Source organism: Ursus arctos, unplaced genomic scaffold, assembly GCF_023065955.2.
Source record: "Ursus arctos isolate Adak ecotype North America unplaced genomic scaffold, UrsArc2.0 scaffold_26, whole genome shotgun sequence".
NCBI lineage: Eukaryota > Metazoa > Chordata > Mammalia > Carnivora > Ursidae > Ursus > Ursus arctos.
Genome location: NW_026622941.1, coordinates 17,263,480 through 17,285,243, shown reverse-complemented (window position 1 = coordinate 17,285,243; position 21,764 = coordinate 17,263,480). Strand labels below are relative to the sequence as shown.

Here is a 21,764-nt window from a genome sequence, read left to right as displayed (position 1 = left end):
ACTTTTTTTTTTTTTTTTTGCATGACAGGATAGTATTGTCTAACGATCAATAGTTGCATTTGACGTGTCATCATTTTGGTATGTAGAGCAGTGTTTTTTTAATACTTGAATATTTTCCTTCATATTTTTCCTTATTTTATTTAGATGAGTGGAAAATTTAAAGATGAAAGTTGTGACACGGGTAATGAGAAGTATAGGACTCATGATAACATTGAGATGAACAAAAAAAATTGAACAGATGGAAAAACTGTGACTCTTTCACCCCATAAGAATGCTCATGACTAAATGCCTCAATTATGAAAGAAAAGACAGAAAATGTTTCAATTATACCATCAAAGGTTTAATCTAATCAAAGATATAATCTAAGGTTTAATTTAATGGTCTAATTCAAGAAATTATAATATTTTTTAGTTTTCTAGGAATAGGAATCCTCCTCCTGTTATTTATAAATCAACTTTCTAGCATCCAGATATGAGTTTTCATTAACGATTTTGCTTCTGTACTAAAGTAAGGAGATGCTTTCCAACGAGTAAATGAGGAATTTGAGATACAGTCATTTTCTCATTCCTCACTTGGTCACTGGGGTACAAAAGAATTGCCTAGAGGCTTGTTAAGGAGGCATAATTCCAGTCCTACAACTCAAGGTTCTGATTCTTCAATTTTGATAGTAGATCCCAGAAAGCTGTTCCTTTAACAAGCACTCCAGGTGATGCCTTTTTTTTTTTTTTTTGAGATTTATTCACCTATTTTAGATAGAGAGAGAGAGAATGGGGGCGGGGCAGAGGGAGAAGGAGAGAGAGAATCTCAGGCTGACTCCTTTCTCAGTGTGAAGCCCGACTCAGGGCACGATTCCATGACTCTGAGATCATGACCTGAGCCAAATCAGAGTCAGATGCTTAACTGACTGAGCCCAGGTGATGCTTCTGATGCATGGGGTTGCGTAGTGCACTTTGGTAAACTCCGTATTTGAGAGTCATGGAAGGTGCATAGTAATAGAGGGAAGACCCAAGGTGATGGAGTAATTTGAGTGGGTACCTAAGGATAGTAAAGAGAAGGGACAAATCAAAGCTCCTTGAAGAAAAGAATTGTATTTCATCGTCCAGATTTCAGCAGCATTATATGGAAAACACAGCAGGCATTTAATAAGTACATTCATAGGTGTGCCTGGCTGGCTCAGTCAGTAGAACATGCAACTCTCGATCCCAGGGTCGTGAGTTCAAGGCCCACATTGGGTGTGGAGCCACCTTAAAAAAAAAAAAAAAAAGAAAAAGTATGTTGATAAATTAAATAGTTGAAAAGGGCAGGGTTGAACAAGGGAAAGAAAGGAACTGGAAGTCTTTGGATTTAGAGCGAGTGACTCTGATGGTCAATTTTGCCATGCTCCTAGTTTTGACGTACAGGAAATATTAAGTTGATGATGCTTGTGGCTAATACAGTTGAAATATGAAGAAGATTTGCAAATCTTTAATTTAAATTTAGTCTATTTTAGGTGTCAAATATTACAATAGACATTTTTGAATACCTGATCTCATTGAATACTTTTTAATGTTGAATAACAGATTAATGATCTGAAGCATTTACTACCAAAAGGTGTAACATTCTTTTATAGCATTTTGAGGATTTTAATATATATATAAATATAAAATATAAAATGTATTATAAATAAATATATATAAATTATACATAAATCCATACAATATATGTGTGTATATATACACACACACACATATAATTTTCATGTATGCCAGTTTTTAAAAATAGTAGGAATTTGTGGAATGTAAAACAAATGGAGCCACAGTAAGTCCCAATCATAACAGGCTTATTTTGGGGTGAATTTTGGTCAATACCTTAATATCACTGATTTCTATTAAGGTATTATAGGAGTATGGAAAAAGATGGAGTTCTTACACATTTTACTACTGTGGGCTCACTGAAAACACTGTGAAAGACTTTTCAATGACTGTTCGAATGCAAACTTCCCTGCAAATGTGTAATCGTATCTCTCTTTCAAATCATTTCTGTAGGCATTAAAATTCAAAATATTAGTTAGGAACAAGAAAATAGGCTCCTTAAGGGAAACCCGTGAAAGAAAAGGCTCTGATAAGCACGGTCAGGTAGAGGAATATGAAGAGACGGATCAAGATGTGGACGATGAAGTCAAAGAATCACAAGCTTTGGCTGTTTTAGAAGACAATTCCGAAAAGGAGCCAAGGGCAACACTTGTAACTGGATTACCACTTTTCAGGAGAAGGAGGGTGAGACGATACTTTGTGAAAATCTTACAAGTGATTGAAAAGTTGTTTTATTTTCTTACTGGTGGAGAATTAAACTTTTTTTTTTGAGGGAAAAATCTTTTATAAAATAGTCCTTGTAAAAATTCTAGTCTATCATTTAAAACTTGTTTGGAAAAAATTAACATGGGAAAAGAAAATTTTAAAGTTATATCTTTTCCTGTTTTAATTTTTTTTTTTAAGATTTATTTATTTATTTGAGAGAAAGAGAGAGTGGGGCACTAGTGGGGGAAGGGGCAGAGGGAGAGGGAGGGAGAGACTCTCCAGCAGACTCCCTGTTGAGCACAGAGCCTGATAGGCACTTGATCTCACGAGCCACCCAAGTGCTCCTGGCTGTTTTTAATGTTTTCTCAATGGTCCAATATTATGCATTTTTATGTACTTGGCATTGTGCAATGTACAAAATACGAACAATGAACAACATAATATCTCTGCCCTCAAGGAGACCATACTGTCAGAGACAAGAAAATCACTGTTATAATATAGAGTATTATAAGTATACAAATTAGCATGATAAAAGAAGGTATCTTGAGTTGCAAGTGACATTAAACTAATTCAGCTGGTTTAAGTAAAATGTGAATTAGTTAATTGGCCCACATCAATGAAAAGTTCAGGGAAAGGGGTTCAGATTTCAGGAATGACGTGTTATAATATCTCAAGCAAAGGCCACAGAACTTTCTTTCTCCAACTTTGGACCCACTTCCTCTACATTGGTGCAAAACTTCGCAAAGCTTTAGCTTCATATGCTTTCAAGCTCAAATCCAATGGAAGACCTACTTATCTCTCTGATTACCAAGCAAAAGGTTTTGTGCATTGGCTATAATCCAGTGATGGGCAGAGCCCAGAGTCAACCGCTATTGCTAGGGAACTGCAAAGCTCTGATTAGCCGGGCCTGATGCACATTATCCATACTTAAGCCCATGGATTGAGCTTGAGCATGGAATGTTTTCCCAAAACAAAACTTGGGAAGGAGCTAGCAGAAGTGTAGAAAGTCTAGATGCTAGCATGTAAAAGAACAAACATGTACCCTACAGCAGAAGTTATTCCCAAATGTTAGATCACACTAGACATACACCTACTCATGACTAAATATCCTCAAGGTGTAAAAGCCACGAGAATAAACAGAACTTTGGGAAAAAGGAAATAGTAGTAATTGTCATCTTCAATACTACATTAGCTGGGATTTTAGATGTATGCTGTCTCATGTTAACATTCAATACTATCATCAGGAAAAATAATCAGATTGACCCATTCCAAATGGTTTTTGAGGAGATAATATTATGAAAAGACTCATATAATTGATCTGAAAACATATTTCCTTTATTCGAAAAGGAATTTTTCAAATGATTTATTGCCAAAATATGAAATTATTGCATTTTATTTTTATATCACAAAGGTAAAAGTGGCTATGGCCCTATCTGATCTTGTCATTTATACCAAAGCCGAGAAGTTCAGAAGCTTTCGGCATTCAAGATTGTATCAGCAGTTTAATGAAAGTAATTCTATTGGGGAGTCAGAAGCCCGAAAACTTTCAAAGTTGAAAGGTAAATTCTTATGATTCAAGCAGACGAAGTGTTTAAACAACTTTTATTCACTGCAAAGGTGTCAAGATTGGTCAATGACATTTATAAAAACTATATTCTCATAAAATTTCAACATATTTATTGTAATTTTAAAAAGGTTGTATGCCTCAGGTCACAATAAGTGATTTCACAGAATTTGTTTTATTAACTTCTTCACGTCATGAGATTTTGATTGAGAATGTCCAGGGTGACACTTTTGTGGGCGGGGCCCCGGTGAGCTGTTAGTAGAGGAGAGCGGGGAGTGACAAGGCTGCGAGGCAGGCAGGCCAAATCACAAGAAATGTGAACTTAGTCCTAGACTCCAAGGCGAGCAGGACTGAAATCTCAGGAGTCACACCACCCTCTCTGTGTTTCTGAAGGATGCCTTTGATCACAGTGTAAAGGTGAGAGTCCCTGTAGGGAGGAGATGATGAAGGCTCATGGTAGAGGGAGCCATAGTGAACTGTGTGGACTCAGTAGGCACCTGAGGCAAACAATTAAATAGACCTCGAGGCTGTATGTCCAAGGTGAGGGAGAAGGAGGACACGGCCTCCAGGCCCGGCTGCCACCTGGCTGGACAGAGTGTGCACTGTTCCTGCACACTTGCAGTGGTACCATTAGTCTCTGCACCTTCTTTTCACTGTCTTCTGATTCTCAACCCGAGGTGGCATTTCTGTTTGCTAGAGCCGAAGATGCAACAAGGCCTTGGAAAGAGAATGAGAAGCTGACTCTACCCTTTTCTCAGCTTGTATGGTGAGGAATAACCTCACCTTAAAAAGGGATGGGCAGTTAACCCAGCAGTCAAGTGACTCTCCAAGTCCTCCTTAAAAAATACGATCTACCATCCCATGTAGAAACACCGTGGCAGGGAAATCAGCAACAACTGACTCAAAACAGCTGTTGGCTGCTTGGAAATGTGGATTCTGGTATATCTGTTGGTTAACCTCTTTGGGCTGGCCACTGGCGCCCAAGGGTTTTGAGATGCACTTCAGCCCATCTCTTCAAACTGACTCTGGATATTTTAGGGCCTTTTTGTTGTTTTTTAAGCTGTAGATTATGATAAAAAAATCAGTTCAGTAAGTCTGAATCACCATTAAAATAATAGAGTAGAATAAAATGGAATAGAATAGAATAATACAGTAGAGATGCAATAAGAGTATTATTTTATGAAACAATTATGTGTGTGTATTGTATGTTGAGTGTGATATAAAATATATTTCTTACTGTGAGTATTGTCAACCAAGTTTGAATTTGAATGACCTACTTTGCTAGTCTCTATTCTTTCAAACTATTGGATAGTTTTTGCTGTTTTTAGAGGGGACAAGCCCTCTGGACACAGCAAAAGTTGTTATAATTCTCACATTGTATTAGACACTTGCTCAAAATTTGAAAAGGCACTGGGCAGTTCTGAGTAGAGTCATAAAATGTATCATCACCATTTCTTTGGAAAGAGTATAGAGCATTTTTCTTGTACCAAAAGCCAATACTAAATAATTAATGATGTGGGGACATGTGTACTCTAATGTCCATCATTTTAAAAGCATTTTTAAAAAATATTTTATTTATTTATTGGGGTGGGGAGGGCAGAGAAGCGCAGAACTCGATCCCAGGATCCTGGGATCATGACCTGAGCCCAAGGCAGATGCTTAACCAACTGAGCCACCCAGGAGCCCAGAATGGCCATCATTATTAAAAACTTAAATGTCACTAATTTTGTAATGCAGAAAAATAAGAAACAACTTTTCACATTCGTGGATACTTTTCAATCATTTAAAAATAATGTAGTAGGTGCATATTATTGAAACGGAATGATTTTTATGTTATTTTTAAGTAAAAAAATGGAAGTTTATAAAAGGGAAAAAACAGTATGATTCAATTAAAAAATAAGAATATACATATGACAATAGATTGGAAAGATATATACCAAGAGATTACTGTTTATTAATTAAGTCATGAGATTATAGTTTTATTTCTTATTTTTTATTATTTGATTTTCTCATTTATCTAAAATGAACATGAATTGCATTTGTAATAACATAGCATGTTTAATTTCTCAAGGTCAATTTCAGAAGTAACAAGCTCATATTATGCTAAGGGTCGTTAGTGATCATTTGTGTTTATCACTTTGTAGATAGGAAAAATTAAGATCCAGAAGAGTACACATCTTAGCAAAAGATAAATATCTTGTTTAGGGCTGGATAAGGGATCATGACAGATGGACACGCATGGTGTCTTTATACACAAGTAGCTTCAAAATAAACTTTCTCTCAAGGAGTGTATAACTTCTAAAATTGAGAGCTGCTGTTAATTATAATAATTAACTTCAGTAATTATAATTTTTTACTTGACAATGCTTCCTAAAGAATAATATGGGGAATGAGGGTGGCATCAATTCTATTCCAGTTTGACCAGCAAATGTAGTGGCCCATAGGCAGTAATCGTCTCTCCCAATACTGGTCACCATATTAGCAGGAGTCGTTGTGGGAACAGGATTCACTTAGTGAAAGAATAAAAGCCTTGGAGAAACATGAGATCTGTGTTCAAAAATTTGAAGGGTGTCCAATGGTAAAGGGTACAAATTAGTTTTGAATCTCAAGCGATTTAAATAGAACATATAGAAATAGAAACTTACAAAAATAGGTAAGTAGAAACATAAAAAAATAGAGAAGTGGACTCTGTGTGTGTGTGTGTGTGTGTGTGTGTGTGTGTGTGTGTACTGTAAGTATAGACTTTATATGAGTAAGGAAAACATTTGAAATAATCAGAACTATAGTAGTCCTCTTATCCATGAAAGATACTTTCCAAGACCCCCAGTGGATGCCTGACACTGTGGAGTACTGAACCTTATATATACTATGTTTTTTATTATATATATAAATATATATATATGGATAAGGATGATAAAGTTGAATTTATGTTAGGCACAGAGATCGACAATAATAATAATGAAATAGAACAATTATAACAATATACTGTAATAAAAGTTATGTGAATGTGGTCTCTCTCAAAATATCTTATTGTACTGTACTCACCCTTCTTGTGATGACATGAAATGATAAAATGCCTACATTGAGATGAGATGAGATGAGATGAGATGAGATGAGATGAGATGAGATGAATGATACATGCGTTGTGATGCATTGTTACGGTACTAGCAAACTTCTGGTGACTTGTCAGAAGTAGGATAATCTGCTTCGGACCCTAGTTGACCGTAGGTAATGGAGACCATGGGAAGCAAAACCATGGATAAGGGGGGACTGCTGCACTGGGAGGTAGCAAGTTCTCTTTCAATGGAGAGATGCAAACAGAGACTGAAGGAATTTTGAGGAAAGACGCCGCGGTGGTTAGGGTTGGGAGCGCAACTGAATAACTTTAACATCCCTTTCAACCCCGAGAATCTGTTGGCTATTCAACTGGATTAATTTGGATGGCATTATATATCTTTATATGACTGACATGTGCTTCTGCCCTAATGGGAAAACCAAAGCAAAAAAAAAAAGACAAAACAGAGAAAGATACAACTTTTGTTTTAAAAGATGGATGCATTTTTTTTGGGAATTTTATATACTCTAATGTCAAAGGGAGATTAATTTGGATGTGAAAAGCAAATATATTACTTAATCATTTTTTCCTCGAGTGATTAGTATACATAAAATTGTGTAATAAAGATTATTAACTTGTCAATAACAGTGAATTACACTGTCAAATAAAGGCTTGGATTTATTTTGATTTCCACGAATTGCAAATATTTTTGCTAAACAAATATTTTTGCTAAAACATACATATCAAAGTACTGAAACAATCGTAGAATTATATACTATATAGAAGCATAGCAGTTTATGTAATTTATTTGAAATCTTTCACAATGTTCTAATATATATTTTTTTAGCCCAGGAGTTTATTCTTCACACCAGGAAGTTCATTACCAGAATTTATCCCAAAGCAACAAGAGCAAACTCCTCTAATTTTAATCCTCAAGAATTTTGGAATATAGGTTGTCAAATGGGTATGTTATATAGAATATTGAGTTTCTGCAAAAATAAGATAAAAAAAGTTCATTTTGTGAGTTAATGAAAGATTTATGAAAAGAGTTTCCCAACTAGATTTTTTTGGCCCTGGGTGTTTTGGGGTCAGGCAATAATGATGGATCATTGGGTTCAAGAGCTGAAGTTATTCCTAAATGGGTGAGAGAGGGTAACTCTAAGTGAGGGTTAGGGGCATGGAGGTTAAATTCATGAGGAGTTGGCATAAGAAGTGTTGGAAGGGAAAAAAGACATCAAAATGGATGTAAGAGGACAGTGAATATCAAATCCTTCACTTGAAAGATATGCTAAGGGCCTCTTTGAATCAAGAGACCTCTACCTTTTATACTTTACACCGGCTTTTGCATTCACAGTATCGCAAAGTGAATGAGATTACGTAGCTCTGCTACTTGTCTTTACCAGTCTCTCCCTATTCCAATTGATTAACTCTTACAGCCCAGGCACTAACCAGTCGGAAGGTAGCAGGTGTGAACCCCTCTGCTCCTGGATTGTGGCACGGCCCATAGTTTTGTGGAGGGAGGGAGAGAGTGGGGTTAGGATAGGTGGGTGAGGGGGTGTGGAGGGGTGTGGAGGATGGTACCGCATACAGTGGCTACTTACCAACCTCTATGGGGGGACTTCTATACTTTAACAGCAATTATTGCTCTGCTTGTGTCTCACTTTCTCTTCAAGTGATAGCAGTATCTCTTTGGACCTGATAATTTAAAATATACTCGGTGTCTTTTCTTCGGCACTAAGCGTACTGATTCTCTCTGTTCTCGTATTTCCTGGATGTCATCTGACCTGCGCGTTGCTACTCTGTAATCCGTACAGAACTCAAAGCCATAAAATAATTTAAAAATTAAAACTCACCTTCATACATTAATACACACATGGCAAGAAGACATGTTTAAAAATCAGGAATTATTTGGCTAATGATGCTGGCTCTTAAAATGTTTGGGCATATAAAATCCACGATTCAGTTTCAGTGAATCTTTGAACTGTGTTTCTTTAGCTGTACCCTCTCTTGCCTGCCAATATCAAAACACTCTTTTTCTCACAGTGGCCTTAAATTTCCAGACCCCTGGTCTGCCTATGGATCTTCAAAACGGGAAATTTTTGGATAATGGTGGTTCTGGATATATTTTGAAACCACAATTCCTAAGAGATATTGAAACACAGTTTAATCCAAATGAAACACCCAAAGACGTTGATCCAGTTACACTCACGATAAGGGTAAGATGAATAACTTTTTCTTTTTGGGGGGTTATTATATAAGCTAGAGAGTCTGCATTAATATTTTGAGTTCCACTGATTTCTTTTAACGTCCCTTAAATTTCCGTTCATCTTTTTCGATATTATAGGTGGGTGGTGTTTCAGGACCTCTTCATATCTGAAAAATCTCTCTGTTGACTTTTTGCATGAATGATTACCTGCTTGTGAATAGAAATATTGAGGCTGAAAGTTTCTCCTCTCCAAAGTCTATGTTATTCCATTGTCTCTAGGCATTTAATATTGTGATAAGGAAGTCTGAGTTCAGCCCACTAGTTACCCACGTGGATATGTGACTCTCTCCCTCCTTAACTTTATAGAATTTTACTAGCAAATTTTAGGAGCTCTTTGCTTTTTCATTAATCTCCGGAATTAGACTTTCACAGTTCCAGATCTTTGCCCCTTGTCTCTGAATATTCTTTGATTAGTATTTAGAAACCAAAAGTTATCCATATGCTTTTCTTGAGTATCTGCCTGCGTGTTTACTAATTCCTGTCGCCTCTATCACTGTCTCTTTTTTTCTGCCTTTGGTTTTCCTTCGTATTTGATTTTATTCTTTACTGATTCTAATGTAGATGTGCATTTTTCTCCTGCATTATCAGTTTCTCCCCTCCAATTTTTATTTACGTCATCCTGCTTCCTTTTTATTTCTGTCTGTGTTCTACCCAGCACACTTCCCCTCCCCCACCCCTGTCTTACTAGATCCTGTGTGATTTTATTGGATATTTAGTTGTCTAAAATTTATTGTTTCCAATAGTATACACTTTTTGAAAACTTTCTTATTCTTCTAAAACCTAAGGGCTATATTTATTTCCTTTTTTTTTTTTAATATCTCTGAATCTTCCGAAAAGCCCTTAGCTTTCCCTCTCTCCGCTTAGTTATAAGCAATTCTATTTTAGATTGTATCTGTACCTGTGGTTTGCAGCAAATTGGGTGGGTAGAGCTCTTTGGTTCCTCTCTTGGTTTAGCTCGTTGCTCCTAGAACCATAGGAACCATTTCAGATTCTGTTCTGGAATTTCGGTCCTTGTACTGCTGTCGCTGGTGAGGATTTTCGTGTCTGCTGTTCTGATTGAGGGGAGCGCCACTGGCCGTGCTGGCTGGTGAGAGCTTCCCTGCTCTGGTGCCCTGGCAGTCAGAGCGCAGGAGACGCTCCAACCCAGAGTGCATGCCCTTCATAAGCCTCCTCTCTCGGCTCCTTCCTTTACTGTCCTGATGTCACAGGACTGGGGGGACCACTTTCATCCACTTCCGGCCCTAGCCTTTTTGTCCTGGCTGAGAATAGAGGTTTAAGAGATGTTGCTGTTTTCCAGAGATTAATGTGGAAAGAGAGTAGAGCAAAGTTCAATGAGACAGAAATGATCCTGGCCACTAAAGGGAATAGTATCAGTGAAGTACGTAGCTGAATTTTTTCTTGGTTGTTAGGGATTTTGTGACTCTAATTTTTTTTTAAGGTTTTATTTATTTGAGAGAGATAGAGAGTGCAAGCAAGGGGGTGGGGAGAGGGACAAGCAGACTCCGTGCTGAGCACAGAGCCTGACGTGGGGCTCAATCCCACAAACGTGAGACCGTGACCTGAGCCAAAATCAAGAGTGGGATGCTTAACTGATTGAGCCACACACACCCCCCAGATTTTGTGACTCTAAGAGTAGGGGCCTATAGGGTAGAAAAGTAGGGCCATGTAGGTAGAAATTGCCTCCAGCACTGGATGCAGCCGCAAATCAATTAGTGGGCACTTGTTCTAGAATCCAGCAAAATATTGTCCATCAAGCTTACTTGGCAAAATATTATCATAACTTTGGCATTCTTTTTTTTTTTTTTAAGATTTTATTTATTTATTTGAGAGAGAGAGAGGGAGAGAGAGCACAGAGGGAGAAGCAGACTTCCCAATGAGCAGAGAACCCGATGCGGGCCTTGATCCCAGGACCCTGGGATCACGACCTGAGCCGAAGGCAAACGCTTAACCGCCTGAGCCACCCAGGCACCCTCTTCCTGGTTATGATATAAACTAGAAAGTATACATTAATATTTTAAGTTCCATTGACTTCCTTTAGCACCTTTAAATGTCCGTTGCTCTCTTCAGCACTATAAGGTGGGTGGTATTTCACCATCTTCCCACATCTGAACCAGTGTCTCCCTGTTGCCTTCTTGCGTGAATGAAAAAATACAAAAAGCTGCATTGTTCTAAACACCAAGTCTAGGCGCTGTAGTTGCTGTTCTAGTGAGAAAAAGGGATGAATCAGCCACTTTGGAAGGTCCCCTCCTACTCCTCACAAATCTCCTTGTGGTGCGTTTGGGGCTTCCCCTCTCTCTCTTTTCTCTTCTTCTCAACTGATTCTTTCTCTCTTGAATTCGTGGGCTCCTTTACTCTACCTGACTCTGAAGTATTTACATTGTTAAGGCTTTTTCTTTTTTAAAAAACTTTTTAATTTAAATTCAATCTAGTTAACATATAGCATATTATTAGTTTCAGGGGTAGAATTTAGCGATTCATCAGTTGCATAGAACACCCAGTGCTCATTACATCATGTGCCCTCCTTACTGCCGGTCCCCCAGTTCCCCCATACTCTCCACTCACCTCCCCTCCATCAACCCTCCATTTGTTTCCTGGAGTTAAGAGTCTCTTATGGTTTGCCATCCTCTCTGTTTTTATCTTATTTTATTTTTCCTTCCTTCCCCTATGATCATCTGTTTTGCTTCTTAAATTCCACATGAACAAAATCATATAGTATTTGTCTTTCCTTGACTGACTTATTTTGCTTAACATAGTACAACCTAGTCCATACATGTTGTTGCAAATGGCAAGAGTTCATTCTTTTTGATGGCTGAGTAGTATTCCAGTGTGTGTGTGTGTGTGTGTGTGTGTGTGTGTGTGTGTGTGTGTCTGTGTGTGTGTGTGTCTGTGTGTGTGTGTGTATACACCACATTTTCTTTGTCCATTCATCTATTGATGGACATCTGGGCTCTTTCCATACTTTGACTATTGTGGACATTGCTGCTGTAAACATTGGGGTGCAGGTGCCCCTTTGAATCACTGTTTTTGTATCCTTTGGATAAATACCTAGTAGTGCAGTTGCTGAGTCATAGGGTAACTCTGTTTTTAACTTTTTGAGGAACCTCCATAGTGTTTTCCAGAGAGGCTACACCAGCTTGCATTCCCACCAACAGTGTAAGAGGGTTCCCCCTTTCTTCACATCCTCGCCAACATCTCTTGTTTCCTGACTTGTTAATCTTAGCCATTCTGACCAGTGTGAAGTGATGTCTCATCGTGGTTTTGATTTGTATTTCCCTGATGCTCAGTGATGTGGAGCATTTTTTCATGTGTCTGTTAGGCTAAGTCTTTTTCTTAATCCTCATCACAAACTAAATACTCTCCTTGTGTCCTTTTATATACGTTCATGGTTTCAACCACCAACAATACTCAAATCTTTAATCTGACTTTATTTCTGGAATGTAAAGACATATTTTAAATATCCTACTAAACATCCTTACCTGTTTAATCCTTGTTCTGTCAAGCTTAACATATTAAAGGCTGAACATCCCTTCCTAGTCCAATCTTATTTTCTTTAAATGTCAATGAACTGCACCGAATTCATTGTGTTAATTAGCTCAGGCTAGAAAATTGGGAAGCATTCCTCTCTTCCACATCTGTCACTTCCCATGTCCCATCTCTAAATTTTATTGATTCAAAATGTCTTCCTTATCCAATCCCTTGGTCTGATGCCATTTGCCACCGTCCCCACCCCCCTGCCTTTTTAAGGAATTTGTTACCTGTCATCACATTTATTCCTTTGGCCTCCTAAGGGTTTTGCCTGTTTCAGTCCTCCTGATTCATCATCCACAAGTTGCTCAGAGACATCGTGCTCCAGGGCTAATCTCATCATGCCTACTTAATGTTTCTTTGGGCGTCCTGCTTGCTTTCTTAGTCAGGGCTTAGCCTAATTCTCTAGGCCCATCTCTCAGCACTTCTAGTCTTGCACCTTATTCTGTAACCATATGACACCTCCATGCATTACATATGCTTTTCCCTTTGACTGGATCATTCTTCCATCCTTCACCTGCCGGATGCATTTAGACTCAGTTTTCAAGACTTAAGGGTCACTTCTTTTGGGAAGTTTTTTTTTCCTACACTAAATTAGTTAGGCTTCTTTTTGTGGTTTTGTTTTTCCATAACACCTTGCAGACGCTTACCCTATGCCGCTGTATTATACAGGCCTACATCAGAGATATCGCTGGTTTGGTTCCAGGCCACCACAGTAAAGTGCACGTCAAAATAAAGCAAGTTAAATGAGCTTTTTGGTTTCCTGGAGCATGACAGATGTTTATACTATAGTCTATTAAATGTGCAATAGTATTAGGTCTAAAAAAAACAACGTGCATCCTTTAATAAAAAATACTTGGTCGCTAAGGAAGGCTGACCATCATCTGAGCTTTCAGCGAGGCACAGTCTTTTGGCTGGGGGAGGGTCTTGCCTGGACATGGGTAGCTGCTGACCAATCAGCGTGGTGGTTGCTCAAGGTCGGAGTGGCTGTGGCACTGTTTTGTCAACTACGTTGATGCGGTCTTCTAAATCCTTTGTTGTCATTTCAACAGTCATCACAGCATCCTCACCAGGAGTAGATTCCATCTCAAGAAACCACTTTCTTTGCTTATCCACCAGAAGCGACTCCCATCTGTTCAAGTTCTATCATGAGATTGGAGTAATTCAGTCCCATCTTCAGGCTCCACTTCTGATTGTAGTTCTCTTGCTGTTTCCACCCCATCTGCAGTCAGAACACACACATGTGTTAGTTTGCTGTCTTATGTGGGTATCGTTGGTGGCACCCCCAAAACAATTACAATAGTAACATCAAAGATCACTGATCACAGATCCCCATAAGAAATATAATAATAGTGAAAAGGTTTGAAATACTGTGAGAATTACCAAAATGCGATAGAGAAACATGAAGTGGGCATCTGCTGTCGGGAAAACGGTGCCCTGTGCTCGATGCGGAATAGCCACAGAACTTCAGTTTGTGAAAAATGCGATGTGTGCAAAATAGAGTAAAACAAAGCTCCATAACATGAGGTATGCCGTAATTGTTTACTTACTAGCGCTTGTCTTTCTTCCCGACCTGTCCGAGGCCCTGGAAGGATAAGGACTGTGTTTTGTTCACGTCTTATCCACAGTGCCTGACACAAAGTCTGTGCTCAATATGTGTAAGTTAATTGAATGATTTCATTTTCAAGTTAAGAGTAGTAAAGAGAACAGATGTGCTCTTTTATTGAGGAAGCAAAGATGGAAGATAACTAGCATGCGCAGATGTTTACAGATGCCACCTGTTTGCTTCTGAACGGTCTCATATAGGGATGTAAGTAGCATGATATAAAACAGGCTGGATTAACGCTCTTCCCGGGAAACTGCTGCCATAGCCATGTGGGTCCTTCTCTCTTGCTTTGATCATCCTGGAGAGCTTTGATTACAACTTATACAAATTGTGGAAGGCATGCCTTGGGAATCAAGAGACCTAGTTTTGCCATTACTTTATGTCCTTGATGAAGACATTTCAAGATTTCTGGTTTGATCTCTGTCATCTGCAAATTGAGAGTTTTGGATTAGGTCAATCATTTTCAAACTTATAAAAATGATACAACCATTTTTAAGTTCAGAATCTTACGCATAAGGCCAATAGAGTTACTCTAGTTGACCATCAAGGGTTTTTTTTTTTTTTTTTGACATCTATCTCTGTGGTGGCCCCTGTAAGGGCTCTGTGAATCAGAGTGTAGAAAGTATTTGAATAATAGCCTCTAAATTCTCTTTCAGTTCTCACATTCAATTATTATTATTTTTTAGTCTTTTTTTTTTTTTTTTTTTTTTGGACACCAAGTGCACCAAAGTTGAACCTTCTCCATATTGGTATGGAGGAGATATTCAGCTGGGAGGCTGTGGTATCAGGGTACTTATTGATTATGGCCAATGTTCTAACTACCCTGATGTCTAGTTATGCTGATTGATCAATACCCATTCCATAGTTGTTAAATATTTGCACAGTCACTCTGGTTTCCAGCTAATGTTATAATGTGTGGATATAGGAAAGGAAAAATTATACGTTGGCACTTTTTTCTGTTTCTTTTTCTTTGTTTTCTCTCCTTCTTTCCTTCTTTCTTTCTTTTTTTTCAATTATTTATTTTGTTCTTCTTTATTATAATCTTCAGAAATTGAAATTATGCCTTAATTTTTATACTAGTATATTTTACAAATTAGTACACTTGAAATAGTGGTTTTTTTTTTGGACTTTGTTCCCTAAAGTAAGACAAAATTTTGCTTCAAGTCAGTTAGTTTGACCAATACATGGTTAAATGAAACTATTGTTAATTATTGTAAGTGTTCTTCTGATACCCAGTCCCTAATATACGTACGAAATCATTGATTTTGTCAGACTCACATTACTTATGATAATATTGACAATAATAGATACTATGAAATTTTATCATGAGTTATGCAAACATATAAATTATACTATCAAAAAAATGTTGTCATAGGAAATTATGCAGTGTTTTTTCTTACATTTCAGAAGTAGTATTATTATTGTTTCTAATTTTTGGCTGTTTACATACAAAATGAATTTCAAGATAGTTCATGTTATCAGAGTAATTCAGCCTGAATTACAGTTATGATTATAACAATACTTTCAAGCAACGCCTTATAACAACCATAACGAAGACTTTAAAAATAAAAAAAAAATATGTTGAACTATAAAGTTCACACAATGTGAATTTTACTGTAATTATATTGGTAAAATTGAATAATGTAGACATATTTCTAGTATTCACCTGCTGACACTTGAGGATAAAAGTTAAAATTTAAAATTTGCATTATATTCCACTTTTAATTTTTTTGTGGGAACTGAGAGTCTATCATTTTTTTAGAACACATATTTTATTTTGAAATTATGGGATTATGCGGTTTGATATCCTGCTAAAGTTTTGCATTCAAATATTTTTGTGCAGCTCATCAGTGGTATCCAGTTACCTCCCAGTTACCATTCATCATCTAACAAAGCTGACACACTAGTGGTTCTAGAAATTTTTGGTGTTCCAAATGATCATGTGAAACAGCAGACTCGTGTAATTAAAAGAAATGGTGAGCTCCTAATATATTTTTACTGAACTTCTACTAGGCTTCTGGCTGGAAAACTTAAAATTTATCTGTTGATAGAATTTAGAGGCATCTTTATTATTCGTAAGGCAAGGGCTTTGCATTAGGTTCAAGATGAGCAAAGTGTTATATGCAGTAAAAACAATTTGATAATGATTCAATGTGCTGTTTTGATATATTTTCAGATTACAGATACAAAAATTTAACTGAGCTGAAAAATTACTATTTTTTTTCACTTTGACCTCCTTTTTATGTCTCTTCCCGTATTGCTGAATTAAAGGGACATTTTGATGGCTGCAAACCTACTTAGCTTCTAGCCTTTGTGTAAAATAAAGAACGTATGATTATTTGATATAGTATGTTACCCATTTTTATTTCACTGTTTGAATTATTTTAGATCAAAAGTCTGTGGCTTTTGGCTCTGGCTAAGGATGCCATAGAAACCTACTCATACAATATTTGGATTCATAATTCAGTCATTTTTGCCAGAAGGGAAATGTAGGAATGGAAGAAATGACTTGGGTAAGATTTTCAGTTCCAGCATCCCGTGATGTTTTATGTAATACACGACTGACAGCGTCACACCTTCGTTGAGGTTGAAATCATTAAGGACAGTAAAGTGTAGATTCCTGGGATTGACCTTTAGTCAGGGTCACCTTGGAGGAGACCTTGGAACTGATTCGAGTCTAGAATCTTCTTTGGGTGCATATTCTCAAAGTATAGCAGGCTTCATTTCAGAGTCTGGAAATATGTGCCGGGTTAAATGGCACCGACAGAAAAACAGGTCAGTTGTATTAGTCTTTTTTTTTCTTGGGTGATAATCTCCAATAATATCCACCATCTGCCCTTTGTGCTGACACCATGAGTAGTCCTCCAGAGTCCCCCTGGTGCAAAGAGTATGGAAAAAAGATGTGGGAAGTTCTGGCTACTTCATCCTAGGTCATCTATGGGGAGGGATATTGGTGATGACTCACTGCCTTATTTGTACGCCTTAGCGTTGAAGGCGTACTACAAGGGCAGTTTCAGGAAATGGTAACTGCTTACATCAGGAAGCTTATAGTATCCTATCTCTTGTTCTCTTCATCCCCTTACTTGAATCTTCATGACAAAATGCACAGAACATTTATTTATTCAGTGCACCCCTTATAATATGATTCCAGCTTCCGTTAGAATTTAGATTATATCCCTGGGTTTAATGGAAATATTCCTACAGAAATTAAATTTGGTTTATCTAATAATATTGAACCTGTTTTATTAGAAGCCTGGTGATAAGTATCAAAAACTTAAAATCTCTGTTTATTAAATGTATTATTATGTATGCCCCCACAACCCTATTGTAGATCGTTTTCAGTTTGGTATGGGAGGTGAGATACAATAAGATTTAAGATAGAGTCATTAGTGTTTTAAGAAACTACGAGAATTGTAGTGGAACGAGCAAATTTGGAGATGGTTCTTGGAGAATGAATAGAATTTTTTAGAGATTGAGGATGAAGGCATTGAAGGCAAAAGGAATAATATGAGCCCTAAAACCTGGAGAAGACTAAACTCAAATATGCTAAGGAAAAATACAGAATTTAAGATGGGTGGAATACAGGGTACTTAAAGATTAGTGTGAGATAAAATGAGAAAGTTATGTTGGGGGTGGTCATGGAAAATCATGAGAGCCATGATAAGGTGTTAGGTACTGCTTTTCTGTAGAAAATGAACAAAATTAAAAGTCTTTAACAGGGATATAGCACTAACATAGTTGAGCTTCAGAGAGATTGTTTCTGCAGATTAGGTGGGAAGAAGTATATGGGAGAGAAATGAGAAATACAAAATCGAGTCAGGATATGGTTTCATAGCTAGAGGATGGGGAATTGAAGTCAAAGAAGGCCCATGGCATCAGAAAAAGAGTGGAGGACGTGTATGAGGAAGACTAGCAGGAATAAAAGTCTAGAGAGCTGGACAAGTGGGATTCTAAGATGGCTGAGCTACTAGAGTAATTGTAGTGTAATAAGAGAACTGAGAGTCTGGAAGGAAAAAGATCGCATTTGGATAAGGTGTGGAAGTAATTCTTCAGTTTTGGTCATGCCCGAGAAAATTATATTTATAACTACCAAATTTGGTATGCTGGTTTCCTTCCTTTCCTTCCTTCTTTCCTTCCTCCCTCCCTCCCTCCCTTCCTCCCTTCCTTCCTTCCTTCCTTCCTTCCTTCCTTCCTTCCTTCCTCCATTTCTTTCTTTCTTTCTTTCTTTCTTTCTTTCTTTCTTTCTTTCTTTCTTTCTTTCTTTCTTTCTTTCTTTCTTCTTTCTTTCTTCTTTCAGCTGAAAGGGCTTTCTCATGTAATATATATCATCTATGCGTGTGTGAGAGAATTTTGTGCAGACATTTTAAAGTGTCTATAAGGAATTGACTCTTAGACCTGCCCCTGCACTCCATGGAATTATTTCTTTTCTTAAGGCAAGGCAATACATTCGTTAAACCAACATGAGTCAATTGGTTTAATATTTTCATGGGCTTAGACTGCGTCCTGGATTACTATCTGGTAAATGTGTGCTTGTGACCATAGCTGCACCACAGAAAACAGAAAATATAATTAGCCACAAATTCTTTAATGCTTCCGGAAAGGTAACTCAAAGAACAAAACCTATTGACATAGCAAGCATAGCATTACCTTTGTACGTGAAAATAATGCGTATTATTTCTCTCTGAATCTAAGTAGACTGTATATTTGATCTGAATGTGAATTTATTGATTCCATTAAATTATATTTAAGTATTGGATGATTTGTGACACAATTTGGATTTCTTATTTGGCAAGAGATTTTTGTTTGGGATGATTATTTTGCTGGAGTTCTAAATGACTCATCAACTTGGGACTTTAAAATGAGCACTTATTCAAAAGAAGGATCAAAGGCTGGCTTTGGAGCACTTAGCTCTCAGGCCAACAACTGTCTATGGAGCTCTTCCCATCACGGGAGCCGGTATAGAAAAATGATGTTATTTAACTCCTTTGTTAGGACAATGCCTAGACACAGCAGTCTCATTGCCTAGAGGTGAAATGTTTCTGCTCTGAAATAGGACTCCATATGTTTGAATTCCTGTCCTGCCACTTAATGGCTATGTATCTGAAACCTTGAGGAAGTTACGTAACATCTTTCCGGCTCAGTTTTCTCATCTGTAAATGTAGATAGTAATAACCCTGATGGATTTGTTGTAAGGATGAAATGAGATTATCTACTTAAAGTTCATATCATATTGCCCAGCAATACTAAAAACCCAAAAACTATTGTTACTGTCATTATTATTTCTTTCTCATTGGATGCATGAAAAATTCAAGTGCTCTAAAACATAAGCTATTAATATTACTAAGTGTTGAAAAGAAAAATTTCAGAGAACAGATACTATGCATTACTCCCTAGAGATAGTGTCTATGATTCTTTGACGATATCTTCCTTTACATTTCAGCTTTTTGTCCAAGATGGAATGAAACATTCACATTCATTATTCAGGTGCCAGAATTGGCTCTGATGCGTTTTGTTGTTGAAAATCAAGGTTTAATAACCGGAAATGAATTTCTTGGCCAATATACTTTACCAGTTCTATGCATGAACAGAGGTAATATTCCTAAAAGTAAGATGATTATGCTAACAATTAGAACTTACATTTACCAAAGACCCACATTGATACACCAAATAGCTCTACCCATGACAGTTAGATGTAAAGGAAATTTTATGCACGGACACATATTCTCTCTCAGGGGTCTATTATAGAAGTGTGTTCTCATGTGGAAGGTGGCATTGTGGTTTGGGACTGCAAGGAAGAGAAATTAGACAAACTTGGCATGTATGAGCATTTCTTTACATGGACCATTGCTCCTTTGTTTCAATGAGGAGTAGTCATGACTACCACAAAGAAATAAAGCATGGGCATCAAAGAGAAGGGAGAATCAGTGACTCATTTTTCCAGCCCAAGAGGAGCCTGGGAGCCCAAGACCATCCTTCCTTGACTCTTTTCAGGGCCACTTTTATGTTGCAGTCCCCTTGCGGAGGTGACTGATACTATGCCCCCAATTACCGTGTCTCCATGTGTGTTTCTCTAGCACCATCTGAGCTGTACCTCGGAAACGGAGTCTCTGTGAAGCAGAAGGGAGGTGGCTAATTTAGCACACTGCACTTTGAGGGAGGAGAAGTGTGAGCTGTGTGCTCAGTGTTAGGCAGTAAGAAGTCAGAATAGAAACTTCAGATAGTTTCTCTTTTGTAGGAAATTAATATACAGGACGAATATAACTATGCAGTTATAGTTTTGACATATGCTTAGTAAAGATAGAGTCTTCATAGCACTATCGAGAACACTGCGGATTTATTTTTATTGTCCTAATTAGATATGATTCCTTTTGCAGGTTACCGACGTGTTCCTCTGTTTTCCAAACTGGGCGAGAGTCTGGAGCCTGCTGCCCTCTTTATTTATGTGTGGTACATCAGATAGCGACTAACAGTGCCTGACCTATCGTGAGCTGGACATCGTAATAAAACAGCCAAAAGGAATGCCTACACCTTTTTTCTTTTTTAAAAAGCATAAAGCAACATACTTACAAAAACAGAAATATTGAGCAAATCCCTCTTTAATACGCAACATAGAACAGTGGAAAAAAAGAAAGCAAAACAGTTCCGAGGGTCCCGACAATGTGGCGCTCTTGTACCCAGTGCTCCCGCGCCTCGGCTACGGACGCTGCTCTTGCAACTTGCTTGTATCATTTTAAATGAGTAGAACTTACACGCTCTTAAAATATGTCTGATTATATAAGATACGTTGGCAAATATTTATCGGTAAAAAGAACTGTGAAATCTAAGAGTGTTTTAACTTCTAGACACCCACTGCTGCATGTTGTAGTGAACTGGAATTAGATTCCCAGGTGCTTTGTGCCCTTTTATATCCTAGACAGTAATTAGCCCTTCTCAGGCTAGTTCTTAGATGCTGGGCGTTGGATCTGGTGCTCTGTAATTACACAGACATTTTTATGAGTGCCTGTGAAATTGATTTGCAGTCAAACAGTGTTCAATCTCCATATCTGTAAAAGAGATCTACTCTGCGGACTTCTGTGCTTAGATCTCTGAATTCACACTATTTCTGAATCTGTGCTAAATGTACTTTGAAGATTGTCTTTGGTCAAAGATGAGATTCCTGTGCTGTTTCGTAGGCTGGGCTTCTCACCAGGACCAGCCCTTTGACTTACTAACTGTCGTATGTAGAACAATATAGTCCTTATTAACTCTTCTTCTTCAGAATAACCAGGCATATGAATACTTAGTCTACCACATTGCTGCACGGAGTGAGGCGAAAGTACACAGCACAATTTTTGACTAATTGGGGAACCTGCATAGCTCAGATTTAATTTGTTGCAATTAAATCTGAACTTATAACTAAAATAACAAAAATGACTTGGAGATGTTTACTAATGCATTTTCTCTTCATGGCCAGAAAAATATAAAATAACCCA

At 37.6% G+C, this 21,764-nt stretch overlaps 1 protein-coding gene across 1 annotated transcript in view; it reads left to right on the top strand.

The window, feature by feature from the left end:
• PLCZ1 (phospholipase C zeta 1) overlaps positions 1-20,752 on the top strand; it is a 47,033-nt gene extending 26,281 nt beyond the window's left edge. Inside the window, exons 6-12 of the mRNA XM_026502330.2 lie at positions 2,025-2,255; positions 3,688-3,835; positions 7,743-7,859; positions 8,939-9,111; positions 16,136-16,268; positions 19,733-19,882; positions 20,667-20,752. Of these exons, the coding sequence (XP_026358115.2) occupies positions 2,025-2,255; positions 3,688-3,835; positions 7,743-7,859; positions 8,939-9,111; positions 16,136-16,268; positions 19,733-19,882; positions 20,667-20,752 (1,038 nt within the window). The remainder of the gene's footprint in view (positions 1-2,024; positions 2,256-3,687; positions 3,836-7,742; positions 7,860-8,938; positions 9,112-16,135; positions 16,269-19,732; positions 19,883-20,666) is intronic.
• Positions 20,753-21,764: the final 1,012 nt, after the last annotated feature.